Source organism: Schistocerca serialis, chromosome 4 (assembly GCF_023864345.2).
Source record: "Schistocerca serialis cubense isolate TAMUIC-IGC-003099 chromosome 4, iqSchSeri2.2, whole genome shotgun sequence".
NCBI lineage: Eukaryota > Metazoa > Arthropoda > Insecta > Orthoptera > Acrididae > Schistocerca > Schistocerca serialis.
In genome coordinates this window covers 901661890-901689570 of record NC_064641.1, presented here as the reverse complement: position 1 = coordinate 901689570, position 27681 = coordinate 901661890, and the positions used below count along the sequence as shown (strand labels likewise).

The following is a 27681-nucleotide window of genomic DNA, read 5'->3' as shown; positions in this document are numbered from 1 at the left end:
TTTTGTGCAAGATTAAACAAGCAAATAGTAAGATTTCGAAAATTCCGTGTACTGCAATGGATTTGTCTTAGAAGTACGCGAATACGTATACAACTCATTTTTGCAAATTTTGTAGTTGTTGAGTTTTATGAAAACGGTAATCAATTTCTCCTCGTTTCCTTCACAGTTTTCTCAATGCACACATGAAATAGCGTCGGGAATATTTCACAACCCAGTCTACTTCACTTTTCGTCTATCTCTTCTGTTCCATATCCTTCGACTCTTACGACTGCAGTCTGGTTTCTCTGTTCCCCGTATATCATCCCTGTTACCTTCAGAATTTCAAAGACCGTATTTCGGACAATCCTCTCAAAAGCTTTCTCTAAATTTACAGATACTATAAACGTAGATTTGCCTTCCGTGAACGTAGCTCCTATAGTAAGTCTAAGTGTCGGCATTGCTTTTCGTTTCTCCCTCGAGGTCGGCCTTCACCAGTTTTGCCATTCTTCCGTAAATAATTCGTGTCCGTTTTTTGCAACCATGACGGATTGCAGTGAGAGTTGGATAATATTCGCACCTGCCAGCAACTGCCTTCTTGGAGTTGTCTACCTTCTCACCTTTACACCCCGTCGTCTCAGACGTACCGCTTCCCAGAGCAGTTGTTGCTGCTACAGATTCGTCACGTACCTGCAGCGGCGTACAGCGTGGGCAGCCAGTCGGTGACGTGCATCAGCTGGTTGGACACTCTGGGCGTGTTCTGCAGCAGCGGACTCCACACGGCGGCCGCGCCTCTCACACCGCCTTCCCACAGGCTGGCCTTCATCTGCAACACAAGCCACGCCTCACTCTGGACATCCTGACGGGACACAAGATTTGGTAAACAGGACATACGCAGCTGAGAGGAATGATGATTAATGCAGAGAGATCCGCTTCAGTTGTACAAACTTTCATTCAAAACACGAGCGGTTTCTAGATTTTAAAATCCCTTCTTCAGGTTATGACATTATTGTATTTTGTAACAAGTAACATGCTGTCGGGCTAGTCAGTGCAAGAACTCCAGTCATTGCCTGTTGGCGCGCTTCCAGACCTCCGGAGTGGCCCTCCGCACTGGGTCGAACTTGTTCATTCCCGTGAACTACTTCATTCATTTCACTCTTTGCCGTGAAGCGTTCAAATGAAGTAGTTCATTCATGAAGTACGGAAGCATGGCGAAGTTGCCCAGTTCGCCGCTCAGCCACGGCTACGCTCTCTTACAGCTTCTGAGTTAACTTAAATAGAGCATGGTCGAAGGGGACAAAGGAAAGATAAACAGAGAAGCCTGTCACATATAAAGGAGGTATTATATTTAATCTTGCTCAATATTTTCTCATGAAGCGCCCAAAAAAGTCTTTATCTGCCAAATGAAATCATATTTGTTTTATTCGTGGACTGAAAACTAGGGCTGCCAACGAAATGCAGTCCTATTTTATGTTCCTTTTCAAATTTAATCCAAAATAGAATGAGTATGTTTACCACTGTCACAAAGTCTATATACCTACGTTAAGTAATTATTCAGAAGTTTTCCTGTAGATTTTATTTTTGTTGAGAATAATAACAGATTTAGCTGAGATGCCAAGATCGTCTGAAAAAGTCAAACAATCTGTTCTGTGATTATCCTATCTTCTCCCTATTACGATTTTTCGGTGAAAACTCTGATTTTCTATCAGTTTCTTATAAAAGTTAAGATGGCATCCGTGTGTGGTGGCACCGTAATATCCTTCCTTTTCATTTTGAAGCATAAATAAATTTGGAGTGTAATGGAGTAGTTAACGAACAGAAAGATAATTATCTCGTCACATGCCTCTGGAACCCTATGTAGTGCGGAAATGACAACAAGATTTCAGGAGAGGCGGACCCGCCAATATAAAAGCAGGCAGGGAGTATAGAACTGTCTGTAGACAAGCAGCAGCAGAACGAGTGGTTAGAATATCACAGTAACTTCGAAAGTGGATTAGTCATAGGATGTCACCTAAATAACAGATGCATTGCAATCCCTCTAAAGCTGCCCAAGTAGACTGTAGGCGATGCGAGTGTGAAGTGGAAACGCCTAGGGACCACCACAGCTAAAACAAGGCCTGGCAGACATCATGTACTGAAGGACAAGAACCGTTAAGGATTGCTGAGGTTGCTTGTAAACAGCTGCACGGAATCAGTGGAAGGAATCACTCATTAATTCCGAAGTGCTACCGACTCTCTAACTACCGCAATGGCTGTCCATAGGGAGTTAAAAATATTGGGGTACAACAACCGAGCGGCCACTCCCTAAGAAACAAATTTCTGTAGTCAGTGGTGAGCAACGCTAGAGGTGGCGTAAAGAGCCACATCACTGGGCACTGTACGACTGGAGACGAGTGACCTGGAGTGGTGAATCACGCTGCCCTCTGTAGCAATCCCATGAAAGCATTTGGGATTGGATTTTGACTGGGAACGTTGCCTACCATTTTGTGTTGTGTACAGAGGACATGGAGTTCCTGTACGGGTATGTTTTTCCGTGGTTAGCTTCTGGTCCCTTTTCCGCACTTAAGAAACTGCTAAATGCGGAAGAATATGAACTCATTTAACAGCATTCTGTATTGCGTAATGGAGGAACAGTTTGAAGACAATGATGGTTGCTATCAGCATGACAATCCAATCTGTTATAGACCAGCGTGTACCAGGCAATGATTTCTGGACAGTAAGATTGGTTCAAATGGCTCTAAGTACTTAGTATTGGACTTAACATGTGGGGTCATCAGTCCCCCATACTTAGAACTATTTAAACCTAACTAAGGACATCACACACACCCATGCCCGAGGCAGGATTTGAATCTGCGACCGAAGCAGCAGCGCGGTTCCGGACTGAAGAGCCTAGAACCGCTCGGTCACAACGGACAGTAAAATTCCTGACACGGATTATGCTGCTCTGACTCCCGAACTGAGCGCAGTGGATAACTTTCTGGGTGAGCTAGGACGTCGACTGTTCTCCATAGGCCGACCGGAGTGGCCGAGCGGTTCTAGGCGCTTTAGTCTGGAACCGCGTGACCGCTACGGTCACATGTTCGAATAATGCCTCGGGCATGGGTGTGTGTGATGTCCTTAGGTTTAAGTAGTTCTGTTCTAGGGAATTGATGACCTTAGAAGTTAAGTCCCATAGAGCTCGGAGCCATTTCAGCCATTTGTTCCTTTTAACTCGGCGTCCAAAGTCACTACCTTCTCTGGTTCCCGTTCTTAAGAAAGAATGAAACTTCCAGGAAGATTAAAACTGTGTGTCGGACCGAGACTCGAACTCGGGACTCTTAAGAAAGAATGTTCTGCCATTCCCCAAAAGACATTCAGACAACTTACTGCATGTATCCAAAACGGACTTCAGGCTGTCCTCAAAGTGAATAATGACCGCCAACAAGTGACTGGATACTTTGAATCACATTGTGTGTTTAAGGTATTTGTCTTTCATTACGTGCAGACGTCAAACGTACTGGTAACTTCAGTGGTAGTACGATGTGTGGTTGTTCCGTTATCGCTAAAGGCCCTAAAGAAGGGACGCCACTACCCAGTTAACAAAAAAAATTTTTTCATTAGTAAAAGCTAGAAGCCCATTCTTACGAGTACGTGATGCAGAGCATAGCAGCCGCCCTCCGCCATGGAAATGAGCTTATTGAAATAAGTGTAAATTTGTGATGCTTTCATCATGGCCACGCTACATGTGACGCGTAAATAAATAAACTATACAAACTAAACTACACCACCCAATCAAATGTGACCTGCTGAATAAGCAATTTTGCACGGCGGACTGCTGCGAGACATGCAGGAGAAGAGTCTCTGAAATTCTGGGAAGTACCGACAGGGATGCCAACCCCAGTGCCGTGGCCACCCGCACTAGGATTCTCGGTTGAGGATCCACGGCGCGAACAGCCCGATCGAGGTGGTGACACAGATTCTCGTCTGGATTTCTATCCGACGTGTTTCATGGTCAGGACAGGACGGCGGATTCATCCTGATGCTCTTCCAACCACGCACGTACGCTGCGTGATGTGTGACATGTTCCTTTGTCTTGCTGGTAGATGCCAACCTACCGAGGAAAAAAAAAGCTGCGTGAAGGAGTGCACCCGGCCCCCAAGGATAGATGCATACTTGTCTTGATCCATTGTGCGTTCCAGAATGGCGAGATCACCTAGGGAAAACATTCTCCACACCACATTGTTCTAGTCTCCGGCCTGGATCCTAACGACTATTGTCGCAGGGTGTTTGCTTTCAGATATTTGATGCCGTACTCCCACGGCTATCTTTACAATGGTGCATAAAACGTGAGTCATCAGAAAAGCCTATCTGCCACCACTCAATGTAAACTCAGTGGGGGTATTGGCGCGAAAATTCCAACCTTTGTCCCCGATGAACAGTTGTCAGCATTGGCACATCAACAAGGCGGCTGATGCGGTAGCCCTTAAGCAGCAACGTTCCCTATCCGTCCCCGGTAGCTGAGTGGTGCTGGCACGGTAGTTCAGCGTGTTCGGTCAGAGGGCTGCGCGCTCTCTGTGATAAAAAAAAACTGAGTCCAGGAACTTGAACGGATGTCTTGTGACGTCCGCCCGAGCAAACGTAACGAACTATATCGAACAAAATGAGGGAACAAAAGTGGTCAGCGTGACGGAATATCAATCCTAAGTGATCGGGTTCGATTCCCGGCTGGGTCGGAGATTTTCTCCGCTCAGGGACTGGGTGTTGTGTTATCCTAATCATCATCATTTCATCACCATCGAATCGCAAGTCACCGAATTGGCGTCAAATCGAAGGACTCGCTCCTGTCTACCCGAAGGAAGGCACTAGTCACATGACATTTACATTTTTTAGCAACGTTCCCTGAACATTTCGACATGCACGATATACTATAATTACGGCGGCACTTGAACTGTTTACAAAACTAGCCGTTTCGGAAATCCTTCCAACCTTGGCCAGTTGAGCGTCAGCTAAATCGCCCTGTTTCCGCATTACGAAAAAGACGGAACGATTTTCAGCGTACCCCCAACATACTTGTTTATGTACCCACAGTACTACTACTGCCAACTGCTGTCTGTGAGTGGTTACAGCGCTTTGACGTCTAACACACGCGGTTGTCACATCAGTGTGACTCATCCGTGTATATTCACCTGCGCTGTACCTTGGGAATCCACAACTTGCAGTGTGCGACTGCTCCCAGAATTCCCTAATCAGAGTGCCAAGCTGCATAGTAGAACACATAAAGTGAACCACTTGCGGAAGAAAGATATGCAATAATTGATAGAGAAATTGAAACTAAAGCGACACACTCGCACATCAGTAGACAGGGTTGTAGAGTAATATTTCACAGCCAGAAGCTCAGGACGAAGGGCGCAAATTCAGCTACATCTGCAAACGACGACACTTTCCTGAAAGCCGGAAAAGTGTAACAATATGATTTAACTAAAGGGTTTCCTTCGCTCTGAAAGCGTTGTCCCGTTTAAAGACTGACTGTTAAGTGGCGGACTCCTCCGAACACCACGGATCTGAGGTTTGTTCTTGGCGTGATGATTTGTTGACAACTCGGGAATGCAGAAAGACACCTGAAGGAACTCTCTGCGGTTTTCAACAGAAAATGATAATTTTGAGACCGTTTACGAAGACTGACAGGATTGGTCAGCCGCTGTCGACGGATGGTTGTTTGGGACTGCATATTCATACCACCAGTGACAAAGACACACTGCCGGAGAATGAACACAACTCCCGACCTACGGTGACCTCAGGATGAAAGAGGACACAGTGGCATCTATCCTTCAGATGGATCAGTTATTGAGTCGCCGCGTTGGATGATTCGACCAATCGGAGGATTCAGAAATCTTTCGAAGATCAATTAGAGTTGGAGCATTCATAAATCTTTAGATCATTTAGAGTTCAACCTGTGGAGCCTTACTTGAGATTTTAAGTTAATTTTTAGGTGAATTGAGAGTCACACGTCCTTTCAGGAGATTCGTGTGTGTCATGATTTCCATGATGTTTTGTATGACGTTTTCTGACTTTACCTTCTGGAGGTATGTCAAGTTATTGTCAAAACAGTTATCAGACTTCGAGTGGGATGCCTATATTCTTTCCCTTGTATAGTATCAATTTGTGGTAGCCTCGTTTCACAGTGAGTGTCGGGTTTTCTTTCATACGGCCTGATGATGGTCTGTCCTATGGCCTGATGCCTGAAGCCTTAAGCCTCCGTCTGTGTTTCCCACAGATTTCAAATATAACATTCTCAACGACTCTGCGAGCCTATAACGGCACAGACTATTTGCCTTGGACGTGGTCCATAGCAGCATGTCGACCTCCATTTTACCTGGAGCAGAATTATGTGGGATAAAGGAAGGAAGAATATGCTTCTCAGGGCAGCCCCACAAGAAATCATGAGACAGAAGGATGAAGGTGTTGACAGTCAACTAATAGCCACTCAACACCAAACATGATTCTGTGGAAAATCGACACGCCATCGCAACATCAAAACAGCCACATACGCACGCGCGTAGTACTGAATCTGTTAAGTGATGACGTAAAGTGGCTTATTCCGTCCCTCTCCTTCCTCTAACACGCCCAGTTGTGAATGGTAATGATAAAAAACATACATGTTTTCTTGCTTTGTCATATGCAATTGAATTCCTCAAATTATTAAATACCCAGTATGGGGCGATCTCATCTACATACCACATCCTGAATTTACAATTTTGACTGAAATTCTGTATTAAGGTGAAAATTGACAGCAAAGATAGTGGGTTTCCAAGTGTAGATATTAATGTCAGGACATGTAACCATTAGCTGGGGCCGCAGCGTGAGAACTCCTTACTGACGTAACAATTACATAAAAGATTATGAAGTAATTCTGATTACAAAAAGACCGATGGTGTAAGTAATCCTAAAGGAAGATCACGGGAAGTAATGATATTCATATGGGCCTGAATACATGTAGAACTAGCAATTGGCGGCTAAACGAGTTAAGAGTGCAGTACATGACACTGGTTACAAAGCCGTAGTTTCACCAATTGTAACTCCAGTGTCACTTGATAATTAGCAGACGGAATAAAGGCGGCAAAGGAAGATACTGCGCCCAACAAACAAACTAGTTTTAGAACGTAATCCCACGTGCTTGTCATAAAAAGGCTAAAATAAGTCTTTAGTGGTCACAACTTCATACCGGGAGAAAAAACCGTACACAATCGTCTTAAATGAAAGGCGGTATGATGGCCTTTAGCAATATGAGTAATGATGACAGAAGTCCTAGCTCCTTACTCCAGTGGTGACAGAGCGAACCAGCTAACACGCTCGTGGACGGACCAGCCACCCTCAGCGTCTACCAGTAGAGTGCGCTGACTGACGCAGTTTTTACGAGAAATCGTCAACGATATGAAGCGTCACATTTTTGGCTTACGGACTAGGTGCCTCCAGTAAGGTCCCAAAGTCACCGGTTCTTAACAGAGGTCGATTGTGAGGCTAGCAATGATGTGTTTAATATCCACAAGTCGATAATTCAATGCAACTTCTAGAGAGTGATGATAGCTTGAGAAAGCATTGCCCCCATTCAACGTAGATCGCTTTCAGATACTTCTACATAATAATGAACAGAAAAATAGAAACAGCGGAGGCCGAGCCGTTTCGGGTGAACGGCTGTAGGGCCGCTGGGCGGCATTCAGTAACTGTCCTAGCTGACACAGCCTCTACAGATGGATGATTCGATAGATATGAGGTTGCGGCACCAGTGGCACTTGGCTTGTACTCCGTCTGCTGCTCTCTGCGCTGGGGGTAAAGAAGTGCGCAGCTGCGCTTGCTCGTCTGCTAGTAGCAACCAAGAAGTGTGTATTCTGCCATGCACAAATAGCGGCAATGCAGCGCACAAACATGGTTCATTGTGATCGCCCATCTCAATCTTCAATAACGAACATTTGCAGCCCAGATGTGCAGGAAGAGAGTCAATGACTTTCTGGATGGTACCTACAGGGATAGGAAACAATGCTGATTCCAGTGCTGTGGCCAACTGCTCTAGGTTGAGAGACTGCAGGGCACTCACCCCTGATTCGGTGTTACGCTGCTTCATGTTCTTAGGGAAAATGATCTTTATCTCAATTTTGACTTCATACATCGTAATGATGGTGGACAGTAGTTAGTGCTCTTACTTGTGTGCCCTAGGGAAGGAATAACAGTAAGCTTTACCTGAATTCAAAGTAAAAGTGCATGGCGACGGTGGGCTGAGCGAAGCCCTTTTTTCCCACAGATCCTGGGGGAGACATGTCTGGATGGACGAGTTCCACGGTCTCAAAGTGCAGGCACTTTGGTTGGCGCTGGGTGGGAGGCAGCCACGTCCGGGTAGATTGACTAGGGCTGAGAAGCCGCCACTGCAATGGCCAGCGCATTGTAGACCGGCGATGAAGCAGAGGGTGGGCCGTTGTTAGGCAGGAAGACGACAAAACAACTGTGAGTGTTCTGTGAATTTCCGTGGGACAGGGCCATCGGCGTACAGACGTCCAGACCCTGTCACAAAACATATTTGTGAAAGCATGAGGCTTTTAGCGAGTTTATGGCCATTCTTTGGAAACTTTGAAATGGACGCAGCGGGAGAGATAACACGCTTTTATGGAGGGATGTAGTTCCATCCTGAGCCGCGCGGGATTAGCCGAGCGGTCTGGGGCACTGCAGTCATGGACTGTGGGGCTGGTCCCGGCGGAGGTTCGAGTCCTCCCTCGGGCATGGGCGTGTGTGTTTGTCCTTAGGATAATTTAGGTTATGTAGTGTGTAAGCTTAGCGACTGATGACCTTAGCAGTTAAGTCCCATACGATTTCACACACATTTGAACAGTTCCATCCTGGTCATGTTGTTAACAAAAGACACAGCAAACGCATGGGAAAGAGGCCGCAAAGCTGAATCTTTTTTCCTGTTCTCCCAATTAACTTTAAAGTCCCGGATTTGTCAAATCGGTATATGCAGAGCAACAGCCACTCTCCCAGCTTCGAATGCTGGGCACCAGCTCACGATAGGCTTGTGCTAAAGTGGGGGAAGTCTAAGATGCAAATGCGCTTTGCTACCAAGCTGAGGAGGAAGCGGTCAGAAAGAGAAGAGAGGTCGCTCTTGCAATGGCACTTCACTAGTAAAGAACTGGAGGTCTCTGCCTAAACAGTGAGACTTGTGTCCTTTGCTAGGGTGCCACTCAGAACCTGTGCCAGTCACCTTCTGAACCGTCAGAGGTACTGCTGCTAGCATCATGCACACAACGAGTGATGCGTGGGTGGATTTATTTGTCCTGAGTCAGCTGTCTAAACATTTGAAACATTCTGTCATGCATAGTCATGGCACGGAGTCAAATTGGTTTGGCAGACCAGCAAACGGGTCCACCTGTACACTTGAATCTACTAGGGTTCCAGAGGCTCATAGCAAAGTACCCGCATTCCCAATTAAGTGAACGTAAGACCGCGTACTTGCATTTTCCGGGGGCTCGCCATTAACCACAGATTGTGGCCGTCCATGACTTCAGTCGCCGAACGCAGGAGGGTAAGGTATTTTCTTTTGGAACCATAGCATATAGAAACTTGATGGTGGTGTAGTTTTGTGCCATAACCCGGATGAAGTCAGATAAAGCTATTAGTGTTCCGGTTAGTGTCATGTGTCGATCCCCAGCTGATCACCTTGTCCACCATACACCATATGTCATTTAAAGAGTTTGTCAAATAGAAGTGTTTGTGTGACGTTACTTTTGTCATTTTCGTTGTTTTGTGATATTAAGGATTAGTACATCTATTGTCATTTAGATCACAACTTCTCCCTGACTTCTGATTAACAGTACCTTGGCATTATATTATTAAAGTCTAGATTTGAAACGTAAGTAGAAGGATTTCAACTGGCGTCCCCCGCCAGGATCTCTTATTTTATTAACGTTATCTTTCAAGGTTTCTCCACTGAAGGTCTATGGCGTGAACAGTCCGATTGAGGTGGTCTCACGGATTATTGACTGGGTTTAAATCCGGGTAGTTTGTTGGACACGGGAATACAGCAAACTCATCCTGGCATTCTTAGAACCTAGTATGTACACAGCGAGCTCTGTGCCACATTGCATTGTCCTGCTGGTAGGTGGCACCGTGCCGAGGATAAAGCAGACAGTATGAATTAGTGAACATGGTGCCCACGGACAGACTGCATACGCGCCTTCCACAGTCACGAGATCACCCAAATAATACCACAAAAACATTCCCCAGACCGTAAAGCTCTCTCCTACGGCCTCGGCCCTTCCGACAATTTTTGCAGGACAGTAAATGCCAATTGCCATCTGTCCGATAGCGTGCAAAACGTGACTCACATTACAAATCCACCTGTCTCCTTTAGTGGTCATCCAGTTGTGGTACTGGAGTGCAAATTCCATCCTTCGTCACTGATGAACAATAGACATCATAGGTACTTGAACCTGGAGCCTGCTACGGAGGCCCATACACTGTAACGTTCCCTGAACGGTCGTTCAAGACGCGCTGTTGATAGCCCCTGAGTCCATCTGCGTTGTTAGTTGCTCTGAAGTTGTTCGTCTATTCGCCCCCGCACATCTCCCCAGCCGTCTATCACCCATGTCATCTATGGCCCGTGGTGCACCACAGTTGCTCAGTGCCTATTTTGGATGGTGGCATTTTATACTTTATCCATGGGGACACACGAACAGTTTACAAATTTAGCTGTTTCGGAAACGCTTCCGCCCTTGGTCTGAAAGTCCATGATCATGCCCTAACGGAGGACGGATAAATCACTGCGTTTCCACATCACAACAACGACTTCTATCTTCTTTAAAGACGTTTTGGTACGGTAATACAATAACCGTAGAGTTTAAACGCTTGCGCAGCAACTTCTATTTATTGTTATAATAAGTTGTAGATAATAACTGTTATTTTAATATTGTAAGGCAGAAGTTGGAAACCCACAACATCCACTTAAAGAAACCGTGTTACTTCCGTATCACAGGCGGTGTAAGTCAATCGATCTGATTGAAGAAAGGTATACATATTCTATAATTATTTGTAGATGCACTGAACATGAATATAAATAAAACAATGAACTTTAATAATAAACACGAAAGAAAAGCCACGTAGAGAATAAAACAGGGTTTTCCCACCTAGGAATTAGGATTACTCGAACTCAACGCAGCGAAAAGTATCTCAAAAACTGAATTTTCGCTGACATGTTACGGTTTCCTGCACAAGGGCTTCGAGTGAAGCGATGTAGTTGGTGTCATACATGGAAAAACGGAAGAATAAGTTTCCAAATCCCACGCCTGAAACAAACCATAAGTGACAGTAACATGAACGTACTTGCACAGCTAGGAAAGTGGAGGAATCTGTATCGTGTTGCGAATGATGAAAATTAAGATGACATTAATAAAGAAAGTGAGATGGGCTCGGCAAAGTACACGAGAAAGGTATTTTTTGACAGCTAACACCAGCACAACGGACATCTTAGCAGGACAGAGCCAATGCTTTCAATAAGAGTTCATTTGTCACCGAAGAAATGATAACAAGTTGTCATAAATCTTGTACTTTCCCAGCGTATACTTACAAAGTACTCATTAATTGTCTGGTTTTGTATTCTTTACTAATTTAACTCGTCAAATATATTTCACAGTTCTGTTCCACCTGTGAGAAGAGGAAATTCTATCAACAGGACAATGAGATTACATATCTTTCATTACATTTTCGTTGTTCACTTTCTTGTAATCGCTCAAATTACACAAAAATTTGGTTGTGCAACACCAGTTGGACTTACCCCTCTCAACGGGTAGTTGGATCCCCAGTTCTTAGTAGTCGCACCTCCGTTGTCGGAAATGAAGACAATTATGGAGTTGTCGAGCATTTCCCGCTGCTCCAGGGCTGCCACTACTCGCCCCACCGATTCGTCCATCTTCCATATCACAGCTGCGGACAAAAAGGTTTTATGTTGTTTGCTACCGTTGACGTCCTGCTACATCATATCTCCAGCTCGTATCTTGTAGAAATTAACAATATGATGCGGACCACGCTAGCCCGTAAAAATACTTTCGGCCGTCGTCGGATGTGAGAACATGTAACTGTGGTTCAAAGGAGCGAAGTCAAAATTCATCTGTTGCAGCTGCTAATCATAGCAAACTTTGACTGACAGTAATACTTTGTACTCCACAGATATAAAAATAGATGTACCCAGTGCTTGATTTGCGACAGTAGGCAAATGTACGCCGTACAGATACCTCTGATGAAAGAAAGCGTCACTATATCAGAACCTCTTCTTTTTAGAAATAATGCACTGGATGTCCGTATATGTTTGTGTGTATGTACCTATGTATGTGTGTGTGTGTGTGTGTGTGTGTGTGTGTGTGTGTGTGTGTGTGTGTGTGTGTACAAGGATGGAAAAAAATTGCAACACCAAGAAGATGTTGTGCGACATAAATAATGCTTAGTAGGGTAGTTTATACATCTAAAAGCTGATGTCTGTTAACATTTAGCACCAGTCGCATGAGGTTGGCGCTAGTAGAACCACTATTAAGAAACAAATCAGATTTGCTTTAAATACATCTACATTGTTACTCTGAAATTCACACTTCAGTGCCCGGCAAAGGGATCATCGAACTATTTTCATACTACTTCTCCACGATTCCACTCTCGTATGGCGCGTGGGAAACAGGAACACCTAAATCTTTCTGTTCGAGCTCTGATTTCTCTTAGTTTATTATGATGATCATTTCTCCCTACGTGGGTGGATATCAACAAAATATTTATCCATTCGGAAGAGAGAGTTCGTGATTGAAATTTCGTAAATAGATCTCGCCGCAAAGAAAACCGCCTTTGTTTCAGTGACTGCCACCCCAACTCGCGTATCATATCAGTGACACTCTCACCCCTATTGCGTAATAACACGAAACGAGCTGCCCTTCTTTGCACTTTTTCGATGTCCTCCCTCAGTCCTACCTGGTAAGGATTCCATAACGCTCAGCAGTGTTCCAGCAGAGAACGAACAAGTGTAATGTAGGCTGTCTCTTCAGTGAGTTTGTCGCATCTTCTGTTCTGCCAACAAAACGCAGTATTTTTTCGCCTTCCCCGCAATATTATCTATGTAGTCTATCCAGTTTAAGTTGCTCGTAATTGTAATTCCCAGGTATTTAGTCGAATTGACAGCCCTTAGATTTGTGTGATTTATCGTATACCCAAAATTTATCGGATTTCTTTTAGTACCCAAGTGGATGACCTCGCACTTTTCTTTGTTTAGTGCTAATTGCCACTTTTCGCACTACACATAAATTTTCTCTACATCATTTTATAATTGGATTTGATCGTCTGATGATTTTACTAAACGGTAAATTAAAGCGTCATCTGCAACAATCTAAGAGGGATGCTCAGATTATCACCTAGATCATTTATATAAATCAGGAACAGCAGAGGGCCTATGAAACTACCTTGCGGAACGCCAGGTATCACATCTGTTCTACTCGATGATTTACCTTCCATCACTACGAACTGTGACCTCTCTGAGAGGAAATCACGAATCCAGTGACACAGCTGAGACGATACTACATATGCAAAATTTTTTATTAATAGTCGCTTGTGAGTAACGGTATCAAAAGCCTCCTGGAAATCTAGGAATATGGAATCGATCCGAGATCCCTCGTCGACAGCACTCATTACTTCATGGGAATAAAGAGCTGTGTTGCACAAGAACGATATTTTCTGAATCCTTGACGGTTATGTATCAATAAGTCATCCATAATGTTCGAGTGCAGAATATGCTCCAAAATCCTACTGCAAATTGAGGTCAGTGATATGGGTCTGTAATTCAATGGGTTATTCCTATTTCCTTTCTTGAATAGTGGTGTAACAGTCGTGAGAGTTAAATGTCTTTGAGATTGTACATGATGAGCTGATGTTAGCCAAGAATACCTTTAAGGCGACAACACGGCATTATCAACACCTCACTGAGTTTGAAAGATAGCGTGAAATACGGCTACCAGAAGATGTATCTTCCTTCTGCGATGTTTCAGAAAAACTTGGAAGGAATTTTGCCACTGTACATGACTGCTCGCAGCTGTGGTCACATGAAAGTACGGTCACGATAATACTGGACTCCGGACGACCACGTGGCCCTACCGAGAGAGAAGATCATCGTGTTCGGCATATGGCTCTGGCGCATCGTACTGCATCTGCATCTGAAATCTGAGCAGTAGTTGACACCACAGTGACCCAACGAACTGGTACAAATCGCCCATTGAAAGAACAGCAGACGCCTTGTAGCGTACATTCCACTGACCACAAAATACCGCCATCTGCGACTTCAGTGGTGTCAAGCGAGAGCTCTTTGAATGGTAGGCTGGAAGTCTGTTGAAATCTGGTTCTGCCACGATGCCTGTGCTGCCCAGGTAAAGGTTAGAAGGAGGCCAGCTTAGGGCCTACAGTTAACTTGTCTGCGTGCTAGACACACTGGTCCTACATGGCCTGGTGGTGCGATTTCCTATGACGACATGGGTACTCTCGTGGGTTATCCCACGCACCCTAGTTGCAAACTGGTCGACAGTCAAATGAGTCGACCTGTTGTGTTGCCGTTCATGTACAGAACTCCAGAAGGTGTTTTCCAATAGATTTCGCTCGTATTCATTCTGTTGCTGTAACAACATGGTCTGTAGAGTGACGATATGTTGCCTTGGTTACCTCGATCACCAGATCTGTCTCCAATAATCGAGCACATGTGGGATATCATCGGTCGAAAATTCCAACGTCATCCACAAACAGTATACTCTGTTCCTCCATTGACCGACCAAGTCTAACAGGTATGGAACTCCATCCCACAAATTTAGAACACATATCTGCACAACACAATGCATGCACACCTGCATGCTTCCACTCAGCATTCCGACGGTTACATCGGTTATTAATGTACCAGAGTTTCACATTTGCAATGGCTTATCTCGCTCTTACATTAACCCGTGATATTGCAATGTAAATGGAATTGTTAGCTAGGGAAATGTACTCATGAAATTCCATTGCTCTACATTAATTATTTTTTGGTGCTACGATTCTGTCTTCCATTAGTGTATACAGAAAAGGTGTTCGTCAATTCCGGTTACAAACTCCTAACTCTTTCAGAGGAGAGTGAGCACATAATACAGGGTTATTAAAAATGATTGAAGCGATTTCACAGCTCTACAATAACTTTATTATTTGAGATATTTTCACAATGCTTTGCACACACATACAAAAACTCAAAAAGTTTTCCTAGGCATTCACAAATGTTCTATATGTGCCCCTTTAGTGATTCGGCAGACATCAAGCCGATAATCAAGTTCATCCCACACTCGGCGCTGCATGTCCCCATCAATGAGTTCGAAAGCATCGTTGATTCGAGCTCGCAGTTCTGGCACGTTTCTTGGTAGAGGAGGTTTAAACACTGAATCTTTCACATAACCCCACAGAAAGAAATAGCATGGGGTTAAGTCGGGAGAGCGTGGAGGCCATGACATGAATTGTTGATCATGATCTCCACCACGACCAATCCATCGGTTTTCCAATCTCCTGTTTAAGAAATGCTTCTGCTTTAGCCTTTTCCGTAAGATTTTCCAAACCGTTGGCTGTGGTACGTTTAGCTCCCTGCTTGCTTTATTCGTCGACTTCCGCGGGCTACGCATGAAACTTGCCCACATGCGTTCAACCGTTTCTTCGCTCACTGCAGGCCGACCCGTTGATTTCCCCTTACAGAGGCATCCAGAAGCTTTAAACTGCGCATACCATCGCCGAATGGAGTTAGCAGTTGGTGGATCTTTGTTGAACTTCGTCCTGAAGTGTCATTGCACTGCTTTGATTGACTGATGTGAGTGCATTTCAAGCACGACATACGTTTTCTCGGCTCCTGTCGCCATTTTGTCTCACTGCGCTTTCGAGCGCTCTGGCGGCAGAAACCTGAAGTGCAGCTTCAGCCGAACAAAACTTGATGAGTTTTTCTACGTATCTGTAGTGTGTCGTGACCATATGCCAATGAATGGAGCTACAGTGAATTTATGAAATCGCTTCAATCATTTGTAATAGCCCTGTATTTTGAGGAGGAGTCCTTGTCCAGAAACATACCGTTTCCGTTCTACGACAGTTTTAGTTCAGTTATTTAACTGTTCCACTTCTGTGTGAGATATTGAAGTAGGTGTGACGCAATGTAATTATGAGCAACAATTCGAAAGGAAATATAACGAAACATCCATTTATCACTTAAGCAGATATGTTTGTGTAAACCATTAAACATTGCGTGTTTACATTATTCCAAAACAAAAAGGAACCCAGTATACGGTATGTTCAGAACGGTACTGATGCATTACAACAGAGGCTCCATGTGGCGACCACCAACGTTGTTACAGACGTGGAACATACGAAGCATTTTGTGGTACACACTGTCCAACCCGCCTGGTGTCTCTTCAGTTGCTAGTGCAGCGGCCTGCCTTCCTGCCAGCAGATCATCCTCTGTCTCTACAGGACCCTCGCAAATTAAGTGACGTCAAGTTACCGTCGGAAAGTACACGCCACCCTGTCAATTCTGTTGCAACTCATACTTTTCTCTTTCCCTCACCATTCGTGGAAGCGTTACACATGTGAACTAAAATCGTCGTAGAACGGAAACGATAAGTTTCCGGACTGGAGTTTCTGTTCAGAGTGTTATGTTCTCTCCCGGCTCTTCAAGTCCTAGAAGTTTGTAACGGAATTTCCGAGCACCCTGTATGTATGTGTGAATGTATGTATGTTCCACATCTTCTCCTAAACCACTTCACCGATTTCTACGAATCTTGGTATACTTTTTATTTACGGTCTGGAGAGAATCGTTGTGGAGGTAAGATCGAACTACATATGAAAGGGATGGGGCTGGAGTTGGAAAAATAATGCAGCTCACGACGAGCGAATTTGCAGAATTTATTCATAAGTATTTGAGTACGAGAGCACTTCGTCACTTGAAACAAACTTTACAAATAATTTCAAACCTTTACGAAATCTTTTATCGCTGACAATACCCAGAAAATAATAGACAGAAAAAGCTTCTAGCGGTTACTACATTTTTACTGATTATGCAGTGAAAGTATGAAGCTTTAATTTATTACTTATTTACCAAAAATCTTATTCATGGCACATTTTACAGGCTATTCACGTATACCGCTCAATATTCCTACAGAATTACATAATTGTATGAGACATTATTCAGGAGGTATAATATCGTAGAGATGGAGCTGCGAGAAATCGAAACTGCAGGGCTAACAGGTGAAATATGTTTAATGTGTGTGAAATATAAGACACACGTAAGTAGGGCTGAACAGCTCATCCTAAGCCTCTGGACTGAGTTCTCCAAACGTGGTACACATATTACTACTATCTGGAAAGAGATAGTGTGGGGTTAACAACCAGCAACTACCTATTGTGGTGGGATGATAACGTTGAGAAAGGTGGGAGGAGGAAGAAATGGAGGGACGGGACAAGGAGGATATGGACGTAGATATGAAGGAGGAGGAATTGGGCGCAATGAGTGGGAGGGACAAATGGACAGAGATGGGGAAATGGAGGAGATGGCCAGAGGGAAGCGGAGGAGCAGATGGACAGAGAAAGGAGAGACGACGAGATATAAAGGATGAAGGGGAGGAGGGGGGTTGGGCAGAGAGATGGAGTGGGGGCAATAGACAGAGAAAGGGGAGAGGAGATGATTAGAGAGAATGGGCAGGAGGAGATTAAGGGTGTGAGGAAAAGAAACAGGGGCAGGAAGCGGTGGACTCAGAGGGGGACAGATGAGGAGATGGAAAGAGGGGGAAGGAGCAGGTGGACAGAGCAGACAAGAGCAAATGGACAGAAAAAATTGAGAGGATAAGAGAGAGGGACAGAAGACAGACAGTGGGGAGTGAAGGAGATGGACAGAGACAGAGGGCAGAAGGAAATGGAAAAAGAAGAGGACCGAAGAGACAGGCAAAGAGAGCTGGGAAGGATAAATGAGCTAATGGAGTTGGAGCAAATACATAAGTGGGGAACGCCTGGTACGCAGTGATAATGTAAGTAAATTTACCTGTCAGTCTATCCTGTTTTGAACTACACAACGGCACAGAAGCTGCCTCTATTGTGCTGCAATATATGGAACTGTTATTGGAGACTCCGAAGGAATATATTTTGTAAATGGAGACATTGTTGAAATAAATCGTGCACATGCATATACGTCGTTAAGAAGCTGGCTTTAACTGAGAAAGTTCGTGTATGTAGTGATATCGGGTCGCTGAATGAATTGTTAGGTGGGCGTATGTAAGATCCAGGCAGATTGTTGAGATACATCTGGAGAGCATTCTGCAAATATTGGTCAAACTATATACACTACTGGCCATTAAAATTGCTACACCAAGATGAAATGCAGATGATAAACGGGTATTCATTGCAGAATATATTATACTAGATCTGACATGTGATTACATTTTCACGCAATTCGGGTGCATAGATCCTGAGAAATAAATACCCAGAAAAACCACCTCTGGCCGTAATAACGGCCTTGATACACCTGGGCATTGAGTCAAACAGAGTCTGGATGGCGTGTACAGGTACAGCTGCCCGTGCAGCTCCAATACGATACCACAGTTCATCAAGAGTAGTGACAGGCGTATTGTGACGAGCCAGTTGCTCGGTCACCATTGACCAGACGTTTTCGAATGGTGAGAGATGTGGAGAATGTGCTGGCAAGGGCAGTAGTCGAACATTTTCTGTATCCAGAAAGGCCCGTACAGAACCTGCAACATGCGTTCGTGCATTATCCTGCCGAAATGTAGGATTTCGCAGGGATCGAATGAAGAGTAGAGCCATGGGTCGTAACACATCTGAAATGTAACGTCCGCTGTTCAAAGTGCAGTCAATGCGAACAAGGGGTGACCGAGACGTGTAACTAATGGCACCCCATACCATCACGCCGGGTGATACGACAGTATGGCGATGACGAATGCACGCCTCCAATGTGCGTTCACCGCTATGTCGCCAAACACGGATGCGACCATCATGATGCTGTAAACTGAACCTGGATTCATCCGAAAAAATGACGTTTTGCCATTCGTGCACGCAGGTTCGTCGTTGAGTACACCATCGCTGGCACTCCTGTCTATGATGTAGCGTCAAGAGTAACCGCAGCCGCGGTCTCCGAGCTGATAGTCCATGCTGCTGCAAACGTCGTCGAACCGTTCGTTCAGACGGTTGTTGCTTTGCAACGTCTCCATCTGTGACGTGGCTGCACGATCCGTTACAGCCATGCGGATAAGATGCCTTTCATCTCGACTGCTAGCGATACTAGGACGTCGGGATCCAGCACGGCGTTCCGTATTACCCTCCTGAACCCACCGATTCCATATTCTGCTAACAGTCATTGTATCTCGACCAAGGCGAGCAGTAATGTCGCGATACGATAAACCGCAATCGCGATAGGCTACAATCCGAGCCTTATCAAAGCCGGAAACGTGATGGTACGCATTTCTCCTCCTTACGCGAGGCATCACAACAACGTTTCATCAGGCAACGCAGGTGAACTGCTGTTTGTGTATGAGAAATCGGTTGGAAACTTTCCCCATGTCAGCTCGTTGTAGGTGTCGCCACTGGCGCCAACCTTGTGTGAATGCTCTGAAAAGCTAATCATTTGCATATCACAGCACCTTCTTCCTGCTGGTTAAATTGCGCGTCTATAACACGTCATCTTCGTGGTGTAGCAATTTTAATAGCCAGTAGTGTATATAGGTGTAAGCCGTACCAATTAGATGATCTGGATTCGTGTCCAACGATACAGGGTCACTAATTCCATCCTTGCAGAACATGAAATTCGAATTCACTACATTGAAGAACTAGGACCGTTCCACAGATTAACATCACTTATTCAGTTTTTTTAAATTTCTGTAAATACAGTGAACTAAGAAATGCAGATATACAGATTTTGGTATCCATCACAATCAAAGCGCGGCCGAGAAACGCACCGTTGGCCGCACTTCTCCGTGCGCAGCCCGCTGCCAGCGTGGCAGACCGCCTTCACGCACTCGCGCACGCGCTTCAAACCACAGCGATTGGCCGCCCAGAATATACAACAACCCCAGTCGCCGCCTTCATTAACTATGGAGTCATACTTAACACCGCTACAGACGTCTATAAGCCAGTTCTCATCGTGCTTTGCTCTCTTCTGCACCTCGGAAGTGCTATGCTACGGTGGACCTGCTGTTCGATGTTGAACTGGCTGCGCGCTGGGCTTAGAATCCGAATCCTATACTGGAACTAGGCTTAGCATGTCAACGGACTTGCGATTCCACCACTGGAACCACCATCAATTGATATAATTTTCCATAAAGTGTTCATCAACAACTAGGCGCTTGGTAATGGAATTATTTGTATCAGTGTTATGTCAATAAACGGGAGATGGGGTGACATGTTTATTGCGTTATTCCTAGTTATAATAAGGTATGTCTCCTGCATCCACCTTCCATGTTTCAGTTTCTGTGCTGAAAGGCCATATTTCCTTAAGGGACTGCGATAACCAACAAAACTTTGAGTGTATAAAACAATTAATCAAACATAAATCACCAGACATAGTAGGAAACGCTGATACGAGCTTTCTGTCTTGTTACCTTGTAGCAGAATTATCGTTGTTACCAATGTTTGACTTCTCTGACTTCTTTCTCTGTTCTTACTTTATGTAACTACTGTATCATCAGGATCTTTGAAGTAACATCTATGTAGTTGGTTTATTCATTATTTATGTCAATGTAATTAATCTGTAGATGCAATTTTAAAACTAAATTTGTGTAAAAGAATGGAAATGTTAAAATTTTACTTGTAATCCTGGCTCATGCACACGGAAAGTAGTTTCATAATCATATGAAACTTGGAGGGAAGTCCTTCAGCAAGGAAACTGGCTTGGTGGGAATATAAAAGGTGGATATAGCGGTCGAAGTCTAAAGCTCCTTTGTGGCAAAAGTCAGTCAGTTGCTAGTAGGAAAAGTGTTCGCATCTTTTGTACTGAACGAGGCAAGAAGAACCGCAAAATTATTCTTTATAGCTTTGGATGTGGAAGAAATTGTATCGTTATTCATGGCAATCATTATTTAGCTCTGAAATACCAAAATACGAAACCAATAAGAGATTTTTCAGAGCTTGTTATACAGCAAGATCCATGGATATTTTTGGCACCCTTTTACAATAACCCCAGGAGATCGACACTACGGTCATCTTCATCTCAAAGAATCAGTTGAGTACTAAATAACGGCGTGGACCAGTAACGCGTTTTATTAATAAGTAATAAGTTCATGTGGGACATCTGTAGTTTATCCGTAGTCATTTACCTATACGGTGTCCTATTCCCAGTGCTGCAATAATCTAAGTCTCCTCTTTTATTAAACTGAAAAATATTTACCTCCCTTAATGAAATCTAATAACTTTTGTGAAGTAAAAATTTCATAATTTTTCAGTTTGCCTAAGTTTCGAGGTATTCGACGTGTAGTTTCATAAAAGTATAGTTAAAGTTTAACTATAATGAAATTTGAAGTATTCAGTTTAAAGGCTGCTTTTACGGGTATCTTAGTACATTTACACTTTCATGTTATATATTGCGTGTTGATACTAAAGTGTTCAGCTACATGTGAGTCTACTGATAGATTTAATTCTGTGTCCCCATGCTAACTTTTTGAGCCCAATTTGATGTCATATTGCAACTACAGCATTACTGACGTGTATTTGCCAGTTCTCTAATATTTGTGGATTATAATAAGCAAGTAACTATAGCCCTGCAAACAGTACTAGATACAGGTATATCATGTCCCATTTGAGTCAGACAGTATGAAGAAGTGAATCCTGGTTAAGGATACAAATAATATTCAGTAAAAATAATACAGTTCTCTGAAAACCATTACAATGACCGTATTTTCCAATAATTCGTCTGATAACAGAACCTCATATTGAAGTTAGTAGTGCTCAACCACGAGCAAATTTTTTTTACTTGTAATGACCATTACTTTTCTGCTTTGTTATACAGGTAATACACTCCTGGAAATTGAAATAAGAACACGGTGAATTCATTGTCCCAGGAAGGGGAAACTTTATTGACACATTCCTGGGGTCAGATACATCACATGATCACACTGACAGAACCACAGGCACATAGACACAGGCAACAGAGCATGCACAATGTCGGCACTAGTACAGTGTATATCCACCTTTCGCAGCAATGCAGGCTGCTATTCTCCCATGGAGACGATCGTAGAGATGCTGGATGTAGTCCTCTGGAACGGCTTGCCATGCCATTTCCACCTGGCGCCTCAGTTGGACCAGCGTTCGTGCTGGACGTGCAGACCGCGTAGGATGACGCTTCATCCAGTCCCAAACATGCTCAATGGGGGACAGATCCGGAGATCTTGCTGGCCAGGGTAGTTGACTTACACCTTCTAGAGCACGTTGGGTGGCACGGGATACATGCGGACGTGCATTGTCCTGTTGGAACAGCAAGTTCCCTTGCCGGTCTAGGAATGGTAGAACGATGGGTTCGATGACGGTTTGGATGTACCGTGCACTATTCAGTGTCCCCTCGACGATCACCAGTGGTGTACGGCCAGTGTAGGAGATCGCTCCCCACACCATGATGCCGGGTGTTGGCCCTGTGTGCCTCGGTCGTATGCAGTCCTGATTGTGGCGCTCACCTGCACGGCGCCAAACACGCATACGACCATCATTGGCACCAAGGCAGAAGCGACTCTCATCGCTGAAGACGACACGTCTCCATTCGTCCCTCCATTCACGCCTGTCGCGACACCACTGGAGGCGGGCTGCACGATGTTGGGGCGTGAGCGGAAGACGGCCTAACGGTGTGCGGGACCGTAGCCCAGCTTCATGGAGACGGTTGCGAATGGTCCTCGCCGATACCCCAGGAGCAACAGTGTCCCTAATTTGCTGGGAAGTGGCGGTGCGGTCCCCTACGGCACTGCGTAGGATCCTGCGGTCTTGGCGTGCATCCGTGCGTCGCTGCGGTCCGGTCCCAGGTCGACGGGCACGTGCACCTTCCGCCGACCACTGGCGACAACATCGATGTACTGTGGAGACCTCACGCCCCATGTGTTGAGCAATTCGGCGGTACGTCCACCCGGCCTCCCGCATGCCCACTATATGCCCTCGCTCAAAGTCCGTCAACTGCACATACGGTTCACGTCCACGCTGTCGCGGCATGCTACCATTGTTAAAGACTGCGATGGAGCTCCGTATGCCACGGCAAACTGGCTGACACTGACGGTGGCGGTGCACAAATGCTGCGCAGCTAGCGCCATTCGACGGCCAACACCGCGGTTCCTGGTGTGTCTGCTGTGCCGTGCGTGTGATCATTGCTTGTACAGCCCTCTCGCAGTGTCCGGAGCAAGTATGGTGGGTCTGACACACCTGTGTCAATGTGTTCTTTTTTCCATTTCTGGGAGTGTAGATGTTACTGGGAGCCAGTGGTTTTAGAAACGTTTAATATTCCCGCTGTGATGTTCTTGGCAAACTACTTCTACATCACTTGATAATGTGTACTACTGTCTGCTATCTTATTTGAAAAGCAGAATTTCAGGGTCAGCTATAGTCAATCGAAATAGTTAAATTTTTCTACGAACAGTGTTAGTATTTGATACAACTTTACCAAATTAGGCTGGCAGCCGTTCTCTTTTATGTAATTACGTTTAACCAATAAAATCTTGGTTCAATGCTCCGACTAATCGATTCATCCAACTACTCCGACTCACTAACTGATCCATGTGACGGAATGATACCACTGAGTCCTCATTCATCCTGAGGTCACCGCTGCTCGGGAGTTGTGATCATTCTCCTTCATTCTGTGTTTCTGGATGCTGAACTTTCCGTCATATCGTAATCACCATCTGGTGGGAGGGGGGGGGGGGGGAGTGAATTTGCGATCCCGTCCAGTCATCGATCCACAGGGGGTAACCAGTCCTGTCATTCTTCGTACAGGTACTCAAACTTTCCAGTCTTGCGCTAAATACTCCGTGGGCAGCGGCTGGCATGTAACATGTGCTGCGTGATCAAAAGTATCCGGACCTCCCAAAAACATACGTTTTTAATTTTAGGTGTATTGTGCTGACATCTGCTGCCAGGTACTCCATATCAGGGACCTCAGTAGTCATCATACACCGTGAGAGAGCAGAATGGGATGCTCCGCGAACTCACTGACTTCGGACGTGGTCAGGTGAGTGGGTGTCACTTGTGTCATACGTCTGTACGCTGGATTTCCATACTCCTGAACATTCGTAGGTCCACTGTTTCCGATGCGACAGTGAAGTGGAAACGTGAAGGGACAAGTACAGCACAAAAGCGTACAGGCCGGCCTCGTCTGTTGACTGACAGAGAGCACCGACAGTTGAAAAGGGTCGTAATGTGTAATAAGCAGCCATCTATCCAGACCATCACACAAGAAATCCTAACTGCATCAGGATCCACTGAAAGTACTATGAGAGGTTAGAGGCGAAAAAGCTTGGATTTCATGGTCGAGCGGCTGCTCATAAGCAACACATCACGCCGGTAAATGCCAAACGACGCCTTTCTCGGTGTAAGGAGCGTAAACATTGGTCGATTGAACAGTGGAAAAACGGTGTGTGGAGTGATGAATCTTTGCAGGGTATGGGTATGGCGAACGCCCGGTAAGCGTCATTTGCCAACGTGTGTAGTGCCACCATTAAAATTCGGTGGCGGTGTTCTTGTTTTTCATGGGGGGGGGGGGGGGGGGCTTGCAACCCCTGTTGTTTTGCGTGGCACTATCACAGCACAAGCCTACTTTGATGTTTAAGCACCTTCTAGCTTCCCACTGTTAAAGAGCTATTCGGGAATGGCGATTGCATCTTTCAACACGATCGAGCACGTGTTCATAATGCACGTCCTGTGGCGGAGTGGTTACACGACAATAACATCCCTGTAATGGACTGGCCCGCACAGTCCTGACCTAAATCCTATAGAACACCTTTGGGATGTTTTGGAACATCTACTTCGTGCCAAGCCTCGCCGACCGACATCGATACCTCTCCTCAGTACAGAACTCGGTGAAGAATGGGCTGCCACTCCCCACGAAACCTTCTATCACCTGATTGAATGTATGCCTGCGAGAGTAGAAGCTGTCATCAAGGCTAAGCGTGGTCCAACACCATACTGAATTCCAGCATTACCGATGAAGGGCGCCGTGAACTAGTAAGTCATTTTCAGCCAAGTGTCCCGAGTTCTGGCGCTTCGCACCGTTGCCTGCTCGTTTCCTAGCGACTTACGCAGCGGATTTTCTTGTAAAACCGTAGAAAACTGGTTCAGGTGTCTCCCTGCATTCCTGAGCGCTCACGAAAGGTGAGCGCCTACAACACGGCCACTCATTTATTACGAGAATATCTGTAGGCCTTAACTCAAGTACCTCAGATGATCGTAATTTGGAGTCCCCTAGCCGTCAGTCAGTCTATAAAAGGGCAGTCCTTTCAGAGCAAAGGAAACGCATCCGTTAAACCGTATTCCTCTTTCTTTGTCCTGGGTACCTGGTAGTCAATTATTTGCCTATGATCTTTACGCGTGCCACTTCAATTTCTCTGCAAATTACAGTCTATCTTCTTTCCATAGGCGGTTCGCTTCAAGTGCTCTAAAGTGACACACCAAACAGGGAAATGTGGGAGTAGTTCCACAGCGGATTCCGAAGGTACATTACATGTGCACACACGGTCCAGTCACATTGTGGCCACCACCTGTGTTCGTGCAATAACCACTCCAGACGGGATGGGGCACCACTCGCAGGGGAGGTATATAAAGCATACCGGATGGACGTAGATAACAGTCAACTCGTTGTGATGATGCGGAAACGAAGCGACTTAGCTGACGTCCAATGGGCCAAGGTCGGAAGCATCACCGAAGTAACTAGGTCTTTAAACTATTAGCGTGTCGTCTTGGCTTAATTATACCGTGAATTGCAAAATGACGCTATCCAAAAGGGCGCCGGCTCATCTGTGGTGCACCGTGAACCATAGGTGACAGGGATGAACAACGGCTGTGTAGATTACGAACGAACAAACGTGCAACTGTTGAGAATGTGACCCCTAGATGGGCCAAGGGGCTACCAACAGTGTCTCCACAACGACCTCCCAGCGAATGTTGCTGCGTATGAGACTCCGCTGCAGACGCCTGTTTCATTCACCCATATAGACCGCTGTTTGTCGGCGACGAAGTCTGGTGTTCGTACGCTAATACCGCAATTTCAGCGTTGACCGAGTGGTGATAGATGGACTTTCCAGATAAATCACGATCTACGCTGCATCAGACAGATGGCCGTTGGCGTATACGGCATGAGACATCTTAAAGCAAAAGGTCCAGGCCAGAGAGGGGAGCGTAATGGTCTGGGAAATGATTTCGTCTCATTTCGTGGGTAATCTCGTCATTCTGGAAGGTACAATACATCAACACAATGATGGATCTATCATTGGTGACCACGACGTCCCCTACATACAGTTCGTTTTTCCAGCAGGACAATGCAACATGTCACATGGGTCGCACTGCATGTTCGTGGTTCAAAGACTACAAAGATGAATTTAGCCTACTCCCGCACCCACCTAACTCCCCGATTTCAATCAAATAGAGAATTTGTGGACAACCTGCATTGGGCAGCTCGCGCTATGGATCCTGAACCTTCGAGCGTGGAATCGGCATGACTCCACATTGGCTTCAGTACCTTCCAGAAACTCACTGATTCTCTCCATGCACGTCTCGCAACAGTCCCTGCAGCAAAATGTTATTATTCAGACATCTGACAAGTGGTCACGTCAATTTGACTAGACAATGTGTCCGGCTCTTCGAAAAGCGCGCCAGGCGGAGTGCTTTCGCTTCGCGTCTAGTGTTTGCGGTGGCGCTTTCGGTTTGGCGCTCTGTTTGGATAGCTACCGCCCTCTGGCGGGAGGTGGAGCAAGTGTACGGTCGAGTGACGATCGGGGAGTTCGTGCTGGGCGGTGACCGACCGAGAGAGGTGGTGGCGCGAGCGGGGCCCTGTTATTGGGGGTCGTCAACCGCTCGCCACGTGCTTTGGCCGACCTCTTGGCTGTCAGGGGCTAAATTTGCCTTACCCGCATGTACGTGGCTTATGATGCTTAGAAGCCATGGTGTAGGAGATCAGCGCGTGGGACCGTATGTCTTCTTATCGGCCGTTGAAACCACTGCCAGCGGGTTCCTTTACCAGTGGTTTGTTGGGGTCTTCCCACCACAGTTTTCGTTTGCCTGTCTGTGGGAATTGCTTCTTTGTCGGGCCGTTTCATTCATACCTTGATCGGGTGATTTAGGGTCGCTGTCGTGTGTCTCTATGGTTCAGTGGTTGTACAAGCTCTGCCCTTGCTACATCTTCTGGTTTTGGGTAACTCGGGGAGATGGTCACTTGTAATGCAAGTTTTGGGGCTGATCTGCTGTGGTCCTGTCGACTACCAATAACTATTCCGACTATTCTGATCTGGGCCCCGTTAGACGTGTCACTCCCTAACCGAGCTAAGGAATTTTTTTTTTTGAGAAGTGCCTTTAATGTGAAGGTTTGTGTGCTGGCTTATTCACATTTACCTTGTAACAACTATCAGGTGTAATATAAGTTATTTAATTGCCAAGTGACAACTATTTTAAATTTAATACAAACTAACTACTTAAACTTTTTTTAAGGAA

General features: G+C 45.4%; 1 protein-coding gene across 1 annotated transcript in view; it reads right to left on the bottom strand.

The window, feature by feature from the left end:
- The window catches only part of LOC126474833 (arylsulfatase I-like), a 75966-nt gene that overhangs the window by 20663 nt on the left and 27622 nt on the right, over positions 1-27681 (bottom strand). The window contains exons 5-6 of the mRNA XM_050102310.1: positions 11771-11919; positions 667-802 (exon numbers count right to left, since the gene is read on the bottom strand). Coding sequence (XP_049958267.1) covers positions 667-802; positions 11771-11919 — 285 coding nt within the window. The remainder of the gene's footprint in view (positions 1-666; positions 803-11770; positions 11920-27681) is intronic.